The sequence below is a fragment of the Oncorhynchus gorbuscha genome, linkage group LG01 (assembly GCF_021184085.1).
Source record: "Oncorhynchus gorbuscha isolate QuinsamMale2020 ecotype Even-year linkage group LG01, OgorEven_v1.0, whole genome shotgun sequence".
Classification (NCBI taxonomy): domain Eukaryota; kingdom Metazoa; phylum Chordata; class Actinopteri; order Salmoniformes; family Salmonidae; genus Oncorhynchus; species Oncorhynchus gorbuscha.
Window position 1 is genome coordinate 43,939,579 of NC_060173.1, and position 12,825 is coordinate 43,952,403.

The 12,825-nt window shown below is 44.9% G+C and overlaps 1 protein-coding gene across 1 annotated transcript in view; it reads left to right on the top strand.

Annotated features, from left to right (window-relative positions):
- Nucleotides 1-12,825, top strand: part of LOC124038216 (synaptic vesicle glycoprotein 2B-like) — a 49,965-nt gene that overhangs the window by 26,183 nt on the left and 10,957 nt on the right. Inside the window, 2 exon segments of the mRNA XM_046353796.1 lie at nt 11,584-11,926; nt 11,929-12,307. Coding sequence (XP_046209752.1) covers nt 11,846-11,926; nt 11,929-12,307 — 460 coding nt within the window. The 5' untranslated portion in view covers nt 11,584-11,845.

Below are 12,825 nucleotides of genomic sequence, written 5' to 3' on the forward strand. Positions count from 1 at the left end.
GGTAGCAAGTTTTAAGTTCCTCGGCATACACATCACAGACAAACTGAATTGGTCCACTCACACTGACAGCGTCGTGAAGAAAGCGCAGCAGCGCCTCTTCAACCTCAGGAGGCTGAAGAAATTTGGCTTGTCACCAAAAGCACTCACAAACTTCTACAGATGCACAATCGAGAGCATCCTGGCGGGCTGTATCACCGCCTGGTACGGCAACTGCTCCGCCCTCAACCGTAAGGCTCTCCAGAGGGTAGTGAGGTCTGCACAACGCATCACCGGGGGCAAACTACCTGCCCTTCAGGACACCTACACCACCCGATGTTACAGGAAGGCCATAAAGATCATCAAGGACATCAACCACCCGAACCACTGCCTGTTCACCCCGCTATCATCCAGAAGGCGAGGTCAGTACAGGTGCATCAAAGCTGGGACCGAGAGACTGAAAAACAGCTTCTATCTCAAGGCCATCAGACTGTTAAACAGCCACCACTAACATTGAGTGGCTGCTGCCAACACACTGTCATTGACACTGACCCAACTCCAGCCACTTTAATAATGGGAATTGATGGGAAATTATGTAAATATATCACTAGCCACTTTAAACAATGCTACCTTATATAATGTACTTACCCTACATTATTCATCTCATATGCATACGTATATACTGTACTCTACATCATCGACTGCATCCTTATGTAATACATGTATCACTAGCCACTTTAACTATGCCACTTTGTTTACTTTGTCTACATACTCATCTCATATGTATATACTGTACTCGATACCATCTACTGTATGCTGCTCTGTACCATCACTCATTCATATATCCTTATGTACATATTCTTTATCCCCTTACACTGTGTATAAGACAGTAGTTTTGGAATTGTTAGTTAGATTACTTGTTGGTTATCACTGCATTGTTGGAACTAGAAGCACAAGCATTTCGCTACACTCGCATTAACATCTGCTAACCATGTGTATGTGACAAATAAAATTTGATTTGATTTGATTATAGTTCATGGACGTTTTCATAGGGGTTGATACATTTTACATCAGGGAAAATCAAGTCTGACATTTTTTAAGTGAAACCTTGAATACACTACAAGTTTCCATTTCCTGTTGTGCAGGAACATTTACATAACTAAACAAATGAAGAACCTAAATCTGTAGGGATGGCTTGGTTTATACACTATACAAAAATATGTGGACACCACCTCACTTTTGATCGTGTAGCGTATCTTGGATATTTACTATACCACCTAAACAGTGACAGGGTAGCCTAGTGGTTAGAGTGTTGGGCTAGTAACCGGAAGGTTGCAAGTTCAAATCCCCGAGTTGACAAGGTACTGTTGTTCTGCCCCTGAACAGGCAGTTAACCCACTGTTCCTAGGCCGTCATTGAAAATTAGAATTTGTTCTGAACTTACTTGCCTAGTTAAATAAAAGGTTAAATAAACATCTTTAAGGGATGTATAAGAATGTGTCTGTATCTCACTTGAATGTGAGATGTTGATGAAATACAAGTAACTGCCAAAATGAGGGAAACACCAACATAAAGGGTTTTAAAATGCACCACAAGCCAGAACAGCTTCAATGCACATTGGCAGAGAAGATTCTACAAGTGTCTGCAACTCTATTGGAGGGATAAGACACCATTCTTACATGAGAAATTCCTTCATTTGGTGTTTTGTTGATGGTAGTGGAAAACGCTGTTTTAGGATGCGCTCTAGAATCTCCCAGAAGTGTTCATTTGGGTTGAGATTTAGTGACTGAGACACAGACATTTTTTAAACCCCCTATGTTCCTTTCAGATGCCTCTTTCAAAGTCAGAAATCTCTTCTCTTTTTATTTAACTCTGCAAAATCATTTAAGAACAAATTCTGGGCCTCCCGGGCGGCGCAGTGGTCCAAGGCTGCTGTGCCACCAGAGACTCTGGGTTCGAGCCCAGGCTCTGTCGCAGCTGGCCGCGACCGGGAGGCCCATGGTGTTGCGTACAATTGTCCTAGCGTCGTCCGGATTCGTGAGGGTTTGGCCCGGCAGGGATATCCTTGTCTCATTGTGCACTTGTGACTCCTGTAGTGGGCCGGGTGCAGTGCACGCTAACCAAGGTTGCCAGTTGCACGGTGTTTCCTCCAACACATTGGTGTGGCTGGCTTCGGGGTTGGAGGCTCGCTGTGTTAAGAAGCAGTGCGGCTTGGTTGGGTTGTTTTTCTGAGGACGCATAACTTTTGACCTTCGTCTCTCCCGAGCCCGTATGGGAGTTGTAGCAATGAGACAAGATAGTAACTACTAATAATTGGATACTATGAAATTAGGGAGAAAAAGGGTGTAAAATTCCTGGGTGCGAACCCAGAGTCTCTGGTGGCACAGCTAGTGCTGCGATGCAGTGCCCTAGACCACTGCACCACCTGGGAGGCCCCTTGAATTCTGAGTATTAGTCATTGCCTATATTCGCAAAAAGTGCACAATGATGTAACTACACTGAAAAGCACGTATTCTGTCACGTTCATGAGGAGAGACAGAGCAAGGCTCAGTGGATGTAGAGTTCCACATATTTATTATAAAGTGAAACAATAACTCAATAACCTAACAACGAAACGTGACTACGTTGTGCAGGGATAAATGCTACCTAAATATGATCCCAATTAGAGACAACGATTACCAGCTGCCTCTGATTGGGAATCATACAAATCACCAACATAGAAAAATAAACTAGAACACCACATAGAAATAATAAACTAGAATACCCCCATTCACGCCCTGACCTACTACACCATAGCGAAAAAAGGGCTCTCTATGGTCAGGGCATGACATAATCTTCCCTTTATAATTAGAATTACTTGAGCATCAGATCTCAATCTGATACACCAGATGTTTGATTCAGCCCTCATTAAGACCAAAATAAAGAGATACGTATCGCTAATGGAGAGCACAGTGAGACCCCAACTAGTGAGAAGAGGGGATGAGAAGAGATGACAGGACAGCCAGTTACACACTCTGACGTGAAGAGAACTCTTTCAACTTGTGCAAAATTACAAGACATCATTAACTGTTGAGCGACACGTTTCAAATGAACTTCAGAAGCATTAAAGTACTGCATCTCTTCGAACCAAACAAACGTCATAGTCATAATAGTAGAGTATGTGTCCTCAGTATTTTCTATGGTCTAGTAATAGATAGAGTCAAAGTCATAGATATAGATATATATGGCTTGAGAAAGAGTGCTTACCAAATGTGAGAAGCACAGGTTGGCGTTATGTAACACCCAGCTGGGAATGACATCATCAGAGAGAGAGAGAGTGAGAACCACGGCAGGACGGGCGGGGCAGTGACCTGAAGACCCCAGGATCATGGGAGAAGTGCTGCCCTCTGACCAGAGCAAGAGGGATGTTCATATGAGACATTGTTTCGATGAGATAAGTTACGAATGGCCTCCTATGTCACCTTTCAGGGAAAGATTTCACATTTCCCAGGTTACATTTCTACTGTGTTATCCTCCTTTCCAGACAACTAATGCCTAGATTAGATCCAGTCAAGAAGCAGAGATGTCAACATGGTCTCATAAAACCGGAGAAAGGAAAAAGGCAAACCAAGGAAATGGAGGAGGGTTTCTTCATACAGCCAGACATTCATTTCCTTCTCAAACACATCAATAAAAGCCAGGTCTCCTCCTGCTATCCTTCAATCCTGACTTTATCAGTGCTGTGTCCTGCATGCCACAGCGAGGGTCGTACTATAACAGGGCAAGGGAGGATGGAGTACTGATTTAAAAAAATATATTTGGCCCTTTTTCTCTGCCGCTGAAAAAGTAATCTAAAGCTTTTTGAGCAGCTCTGGACGGAATGCAATTTCTGCAGTCTTAAGCAGGATTAAATTGTGGCTTGCATCTGTCGATCTCAATGGCTGATTTCTCTCTCTCTCTTTCACACACACTCGCTCTCCCTCTCTGCATTAGTGTAAGGGTGTGGCCCTTCCCTGTGGAGAGAGAGAGAGACAGAGAGAGAGATGGAGAGGTGCTATTGACCAGCCTGAACACAGATCAGATCAGACGAGGGGGCTGGCTGAGGTTTAATCTCAGTGCAAAGGGGATTACAGATTGTTCATTGTGTATGAACACTGCACAGCACGTACTGCATGTCATTTAGTTCCGGCCAACCTCTGATCTCATTGCTCAACATGTATTCCATCAAGCAATGCCAATAATCACCATGACTCACAGCCTCTCATGTCTTCTTGGTTTGATTGAATAGGGGTCTGTTGGGCCTGTCAATTAGCAACTAACCTCTCAAATTAACTTTTTGAAGCTCGTTACAATTGAGAATTGTACAAACTGAGAATTGTATCATGAAATGTGATGCCTTTCTCCCTGTTCGTGAATATGTCATGTATGACATTAGGCTTTCCACGGGTTATGTTAGCTGCCTAAACTTTTCCTCGAATAACAGCTTGGCATGTCAAGGTCAGACAGAAGGGTTGTTACAGAGGTTGCTATTATTACAGGTTCAGCAATTACGTAAGTGTACCGCAGGCCTGACGCAGCACCCAGGTGCACTTCGCCGTACTCTAGCTCCCTAATGGTTCTCCTGTGTCCTTCTACCTGATTACCTGCATTATAGCCGTCTCTGTTCCTTTGATCACTGGAGTAGTCATGATGTACTACCGCTCAGAAATAACCACCTCATCACCATACACTCCTTAGAAACACAGAACCAGCTATATTAAGGGAGACGATAAGAAGCGAGCCACTGAAAATGAACCGCTGGCCGGATGTGCAGATCCAGGCGAAACCGAAAGAAACCTGACTACAGAAACAAAGACCACTTCTACCAGGTTGACCCAGATGTATGCCTGCAAAACCTCAGATGTAGCCTACGCGGGCGGATGCCAAGGGAGTGACGGTCCATAGCCTCGGTACGTTGGTATGAAGAAGGCATGTAGAGAAAGGTTAAAAACCTAACGGTTACAGATGCTTCTGATGCAGACTGAAATCACTACATCATCTCATTACGTGATTGATTGAGGGCAGAACACATCATTCCTTTTGTCAAGACGCCAGCTGATCAAAATCTCTGCCCAGGCGTAGCATGGTGACTCATCTAGCATGGCTGATAACAATGTTATAAAGCCCAAACAAAATGGAGCTTTTGCCGCAGAGACTTTTGGCATCGCCGTTGTTACTCAGAGATCTGAAGATCAGGTTGTGACTCGTGCCCAGAATGCCATCCTCAGGATATCTCCACCTGGTGTTGTCATGATACGCCACACACTGTGCCAGGAAACAGAGGCTGTGCCCACCAATGAGGATACACAGGGGAGGGGGGGGCTGGCATACACTCACAGACAACAGACAGGAAACAAATGGTGTTGCAAGGCAAGCATCAATGTAATGGTAATCGGGTCCAGTTCAGTTCGATCAAATTGTCTTCACAACAATGTCTGGTGGAGAAATACTGTAGGAGGCTATATGAGTCTACCCCGTCTGTTTGCTTATGCCGGCTTCGTCAAATGTAGTAAATCTATGCCGATATGTGTTAAATATTGAGATTTTACCGAAAAGGAAAAGTAATACATATTTAGTCTGTAGCCTTGAGAGTGTCTGCCTCTCTCACTCCGTTGAATTACTCTGTCAGAAGACACCACAATACATAATAAACCTCATATTTCACGCTCGAATTCTCCTGATGAGCACAGAGCTCATGAAGCTGAAATGAAAATACATTTAGCTGGATATTCCCCTATGATTTAAGCGAGCTCCTTATTCTCTTCTCCGCTGTCTACACATGCGCACACACACACACATGAACACGCGCCCACACACACACACCTTTCCCGAGTTGCTGTTAATGAAGCAGAACCAGACTTCCAATCCCACTGTACACAGTAATCAGCATCAAGGTCCTCAGTAATGGCCCTTTATTTTCCACCATGCTCTCCTTCACTATAGAAAGGCCTTTTCCTTCTGTTCCTGGAAGGAGGCCTAATATGCGTGAAACGATGTCTGTGTAAAGAAACTTCTCGTGTCATGCTCTCCTCCAAATAATGAGCTTCGGATGTTTTGAAAGCAAATGGTAGCGAGATCAGTTTGAAAAACATCCGTTCAACTAAATAGCACAGGACTGGGTGGGCTCACTGCTCCTCATCACATCTTTCTTGCAATTTATTGCTGTGGACCATGAAAGATTCTAAAAGCTATGTATTACTATCATCCACTCTCCAACAACAAGGAAGAAAAGACAGATAGGGTTGAGTAGGAATGGTTTCAGAGGAAAGGAAGAACACATTGTTACAATGTCGCAAACAATTCCCACTGTGGAAGCCTGAATCCTGATATCCACTGGTGACCTGGGAGGAGAAACTGCAGACCACACAACTGAAATGTTCAGTGAACTATAACACAAAGTACCATGATATACTTTCTTTTTTTTAAATAGTGTCTATATGCCTAAAAACAATCTCCATTCAGGGTCAATCACAGGACAGTAATGAATAATACACCACTGTGTTTTGATCATCACTGTGGTTACTAGTCTGCCTTATGTAAATGTATACAATGTTGCTGCTTCCAACATAAAGCCTATTTATTTATTTTTCGTTAGTGAAAAGGAATCCCTATTTGAGTAGCACATCTCTATGCTACCTGCAAAATGTTCTACCTCGTTCAAGGAACGATTCGATTCCCATGGACAGCCCCTGTGTCAAGCTTCCTTTGTTACATTATGACACTATTGTATCCTCTCCTGGTGCTGCTAGTAGAACCTCTCCTGGGCTGTATCCTCTCCTGGTGCTGCTAGTGGAACCCCTCCAGGGCTGTCCTCTCCTGGTGCTGCTAGTGGAACCCCTCCAGGGCTGTATCCTCTCCTGGTGCTGCTAGTGGAACCCCTCCAGGGCTGTCCTCTCCTGGTGCTGCTCGTGGAACCCCTCCAGGGCTGTATCCTCTCCTGGTGCTGCTAGTGGAACCCCTCCAGGGCTGTCCTCTCCTGGTGCTGCTAGTGGAACCCCTCCAGGGCTGTATCCTCTCCTGGTGCTGCTAGTGGAACCCCTCCAGGGCTGTCCTCTCCTGGTGCTGCTAGTGGAACCCCTCCAGGGCTGTCCTCTCCTGGTGCTGCTAGTGGAACCCCTCCAGGGCTGTATCCTCTCCTGGTGCTGCTAGTGGAACCCCTCCAGGGCTGTCCTCTCCTGGTGCTGCTCGTGGAACCCCTCCAGGGCTGTATCCTCTCCTGGTGCTGCTAGTGGAACCCCTCCAGGGCTGTCCTCTCCTGGTGCTGCTAGTGGAACCCCTCCAGGGCTGTATCCTCTCCTGGTGCTGCTAGTGGAACCCCTCCAGGGCTGTCCTCTCCTGGTGCTGCTAGTGGAACCCCTCCAGGGCTGTCCTCTCCTGGTGCTGCTAGTGGAACCCCTCCAGGGCTGTATCCTCTCCTGGTGCTGCTAGTGGAACCCCTCCAGGGCTGTCCTCTCCTCGTGCTGCTAGTGGAACCCCTCCAGGGCTGTATCCTCTCCTGGTGCTGCTAGTGGAACCCCTCCAGGGCTGTCCTCTCCTGGTGCTGCTAGTGGAACCCCTCCAGGGCTGTATCCTCTCCTGGTGCTGCTAGTGGAACCCCTCCAGGGCTGTCCTCTCCTGGTGCTGCTAGTGGAACCTCTCCAGGGCTGTCATCTCCTGGTGCTGCTAGTGGAACCTCTCCAGGGCTGTATCCTCTCCTGGTGCTGCTAGTGGAACCCCTCCAGGGCTGTCATCTCCTGGTGCTGCTAGTGGAACCCCTCCAGGGCTTTCCTCTCCTGGTGCTGCTAGTGGAACCCCTCCAGGGCTGTATCCTCTCCTGGTGCTGCTAGTGGAACCCCTCCAGGGCTGTTCTCTCCTGGTGCTAGTGGAACTCCTGGTGCTGCTAGTGGAACCCTCCAGGGCTGTATCCTCTCTGGTGTTTCATTCCTTCCTTTTATCACGATCACTCTAATATTAGAACAAAGAATAATGTAGTAATGTGGTAAGATTCTGTAAGCCTGAAATGTAAGTTATCTTTGCATGGTGCTCCCCATTGAATCTAAATAAAAATAAACATTCCCTCCAGGGCTGTATCCTCTCCTGGTGCTGCTAGTGGAACCCCTCCAGGGCTGTCATCTCCTGGTGCTGCTAGTGGAACCCCTCCAGGGCTGTATCCTCTCCTGGTGTTTCAGAGTTCCTTCCTTTTATCACGGCATCACTCTAATATTAGAACAAAGAATAATGTAGTAATGTGGTAAGATTCCTGTAAGCCTGAAATGTAAGTTATCTTTGCATGGTGCTCCCCATTGAATCTAAATAAAAATAAACATTCAACTGAAAACAAGAAAGGGACAATACCTAGAGTACTGGACCCTCCACAACTTTCTCAAATATATATATACAGTGGGACAAAAAAGTATTTAGTCAGCCACCAATTGTGCAAGTTCTCCCACTTAAAAAAGATGAGAGAGGCCTGTAATTTTCATCATAGGTACACTTCAACTATGACAGACAAAATGAGAGAGAAAAAATCCAGAAAATCACATTGTAGGATTTTTAATTTATTTATCTGCCTCCTGTGTCTGCAGCTGGGTCTCGCCTTGTGCCTTGTTATTTGTATGTTAAACATGCCATGCATTTGTAAAAACTTAAAGTTTTGGCTGTACTATGCTGCAAAACACAGCCTGCAGTCTTTGTACAGTAGTGAATTCCACCATTTACACCTCGTTGTACTGGTGAATTGGAAAACAGAGCATAGGTTAATACTTCCTTCTCTCTCTGTTCTGTCTCAGTAAGGAACTCGTTGTGTCTCTGGGTTCTCAGAGTACAGGGTATCAGGTGGAGTTGGTAAACATGCTGAAAGTGATTCCCTCCCTGTGCCAAGTCTATATGGACGCTATCTGTGACCTTCACTTGTCTTAGTCAACATATAAAAAGTGGCACTGGAGCAGGTTCAGCAGATTTCAGGCATGGTCATGGCTTTCAGGAGGGGACAAAAGTGCTGCATTTTCACACTTTATGAAGGGAAATAGATGATAATGTCAGGGTTATTGAAATGCGGGTCTTAAGGTCTGCAGAGTTGCTAGTTTTCAGTTCTACCTGATAGACATACTGTAGAGTACAGTATCATCCAATGGTAAGATATATTGTATTTAGCAGACACTTGACTTGCATCCGTTTTACATATGGGTGGCCCCAGGAATCGTACCCACAACCCTGGCAGTGCAAGCACCATGCTATACCAACTGGGCCATGCAGGACCGCTGTATCTGTCCATTAAGAACCTAGCGGGACAGGAGGAAAACCAGCATAGCTGCAGAACTGCAAGGCCTGTATCGTATGCTTTTAATAGTCTTGCCTCTTCAATATGAAAGAAAAAACTAAATGTGTACTGTACCGTTGTGAATCCATCTCAACAACTCTAGCTGATTGTGTTGCATTCTTTAATCTAAACATAGACGGACAAACAACATCATTCCGAGAGCTATGGAATTAGGCAGGGGTAACAGCTGCTTTGAAATGTATTACACATTGATTTTACTCAGACACCCATCTTCAAACTAGATCGCAGTGGGACCAATGCCTTGGGGAGCCGTGCATTACTGATGATACCATACCTTGTGGCATATTCACAGTCTTCTTCCCCTGACCCCCTATTCTATTCACTCAGGGTGATTGTGTCACACAAGACAACCTTCCAGTCTGTCACAGGTATTGCTTTGCTCTGTTCTGTTCTCATTCAAATGACCATGAATTTCATCTTTGTAGTGAAAAGGCCCTTGGTAAGAGCTGTGTGTAGAACAGAAGTACTGTACTTGGCGAGGGAAGGCTACGGTATGCGTGGAGGAGTCTTGGGAAGACGTATGGCTGAAGGCAGGCAGGCTGGGTGTGAATGAGGTTGGGAGGCGTTAATGAGATCCCGGAGGACAGAGATCCTGGAGAGTTACACACACACAAGCACACACTAGCACCTGGCTTGGCTGCATACCTCCTGGGTCTCTGTGTTTGTTTAATGAATCCAAGAACATGCTAATGTCCCTCACAGTGTCTCTCTCTTTACACCATGATTCAAATTAGAATGTTAATTCAAGTTTAGTCCCTCGTATACAGATGTAGAATCTTAATTTGATCACTCTTTTGTTGCTGAGAATTTTCCCGCACAACAGGAAATGCAAACTTGTAGTGTATTCAAGGTTTTAAAAGGCTTCTGAAGTTAGTCATTTCCACATTAAAATGTCAGACTTGATTTACCCTAACAAAAAATGTATCAATTATAACCCACATAATAGTTCACATTGCCTGTTGCTAAAAGATTATTTTCCTGCTGTAAAAAACTGTCTCAAATTAAGATCCTACATTGGTGTGATCATTGGTGTGATCATGTCCAACAGAATGTAGGCTATTACATCCTCAAAGGTTGGCTGATATAGAATATTTAGAGGAATAAGGAATAACTAAACATTGGGATTATTCTCAGTGAGACATGTGATTTCTAATAGATTAACGATTAAACTATGATACCCATGTAACTCCACTTCTCGACAGCAGCCACAGTGTGGTGACACAATGGTAGTAAGTGATGGAGAGGAGGGGGTGTAGTTGAGGCATCCAGAGAGCCAGTAGAGACTAGTGACAGCCAGCCAGCATTAACCCGGGCGAGACAAATCTCATTTGCAGCATTACCAGGCTCTTTGTTGTGTGAGAGGGCCGAAGAAAAGGCTTACTTGTGAATGTGACAGCGTGGCTTCCCTCCTTTACCACGCTCAGGCTGTAGAGATGTAAAGATAACTGTTATAGGGTGGATTAGTGGGGGAGATTTGTTTGACTGGTTATGTCATTATCAGAGTTGTCAAAGACATGAAACGGCTTCATCTGAAATGGAACAATAGAAAAAAGAAGACAAAATAAAAAATAAAATAACTACCCTTCAAATTGTATTTGTTTGCTCGGGAAAATAGTTGATACAGAATTACCTAGATGTGATCTATAGGTTTAGAGGTTTAAACTAGAATCTAGATTTCAATCTGCACAAATTAACTACAAGTAGTGCAGAATTTATTTGGCAAGTGATTCGTATCCAAGAAATAAGAAAAATATGTTTTTTACGCTCAATAATTACACAATTATACGTCTCATTGGGTATGGTGTGTGTTAATATTGATGTCTACTATATTCCATTTGTGTTGTAGTGTGAGCTGAATCTGAGAGGGTATGACATTATACATCAAGGCTATGGCCTAAGGTAGCATATTACTACAGACATGTTTAGGTAGCAGTAGGAATTCTCTAAGGAACCTATTAAAATGGATAATTTCAAGGAATTCATTTATCATGCCAGTGAACCTCCGGTGACATTTTCATGCAATCGGAAACTGCATCCAGCTGTTTCATTGAATGCATTAGTATTGAATGCATTAGAACTGGGAAAAGGCCCTACAGTAGATAGAGGCAGTAGATCCCAATGATCTACAGTATGTCCAGTTTCAGCTCCTAGTCAAATCTATACAAAATGGATGAAACATTCCCAAGTGTTCTGAGTAAATCAACAGAGTATTGATTTTGTTATCAATCAAGAAATATGAATAGCATAACTGAATAAACTTTCTCTTTCAGGTTCAGCATGAGGCCTTGTGAAGAACTGAACAGGCAAAAAACACTATTGTTCCAATACAGGTACTGCTAAAAAGAGTAGTTAAACAACAACCTCCTCAGAACAGGAACAAGAAACATCTACAGCATAGCACCTGGAATACAAGAACACACACGGAGCAAAGCACCAGAACAAGGTGTCCAGGAGTATGCCAGTCTAGTCCAGAATCATCTGAAGGATTTCACTGCAACAGTGCTGACTTGGCTGTAGCGTCTCAGCGGCATCATGGCAGACCCTTACCAGAACAACGTGTACCACCAAGGAGGAGGTGACCCCTACGGCACCTACGGAGAGGGAGGAGACCAGGGGGCTACGGTTACCAGGGCGAGTCCTACCCTCAGGAAGAGGACGCAGCCAGCGATGCCACGGAGGGCCATGATGACGAGGACCAGATGTACGAGGGGGAGTACCAGGGGATCCCCCACCCTGACGAGGTGAAGGCGGCCCAGAGGGCAGCGAGGGCCAAGGCCAGGCAGGCTCAGGCAGGGGCCACGGAGCTGGAGGAGCTGGCTGAGCAGTATGAGGACATCATGGAGGACTGTGGGCATGGACGGTTCCAGTGGACCCTGTTTATAGTGCTGGGTCTGGCCCTCATGGCTGATGGGGTGGAGTGCTTTGTGGTGGGGTTCGTGCTGCCCAGCGCGGAGAAGGACATGTGCTTATCCAATGGAGAGAAAGGCATGCTAGGTGAGTCATGGCTAAATGACATTATTTGTTAGAAGACATACTAACAGGTTTACAATGTCTGGGTCAACAGATTCCAGCCAATAGCAGCATGGCAATCAATACTAGCCAGGAGGTACTTAAGTACTCCGTAAATTAGAAATGCTCTCAAATTAGCTAATGGCACAGTCGATTTCAAGATTAATCTGTTTGCTTGTCATGCACTACTGGACGTCAATATATTCCTGCTTAGTGAAGCAGGTGGGAAATTTATGATCCGTATCCCCACAGCAAATAACACATTATTTTTGGCAACCGGAACGGGTCTGCGGCACGCCACCAATCACACTGATTGAGACCATGCAGCATTTTGCAGGTCCATGTCTGAGGAAATGGGTCCTCTTTCCATTCCACTTTAACAACAGCAGCTAGCTAAATAAGCACGTCAGACGAGTTCGCAACATTTCTGAACGGTTCTTCTCAGAGACTGATGTAGAATATTTGAACACATAAATGGGCATTCAAATGTTCAAGGTTTTCAA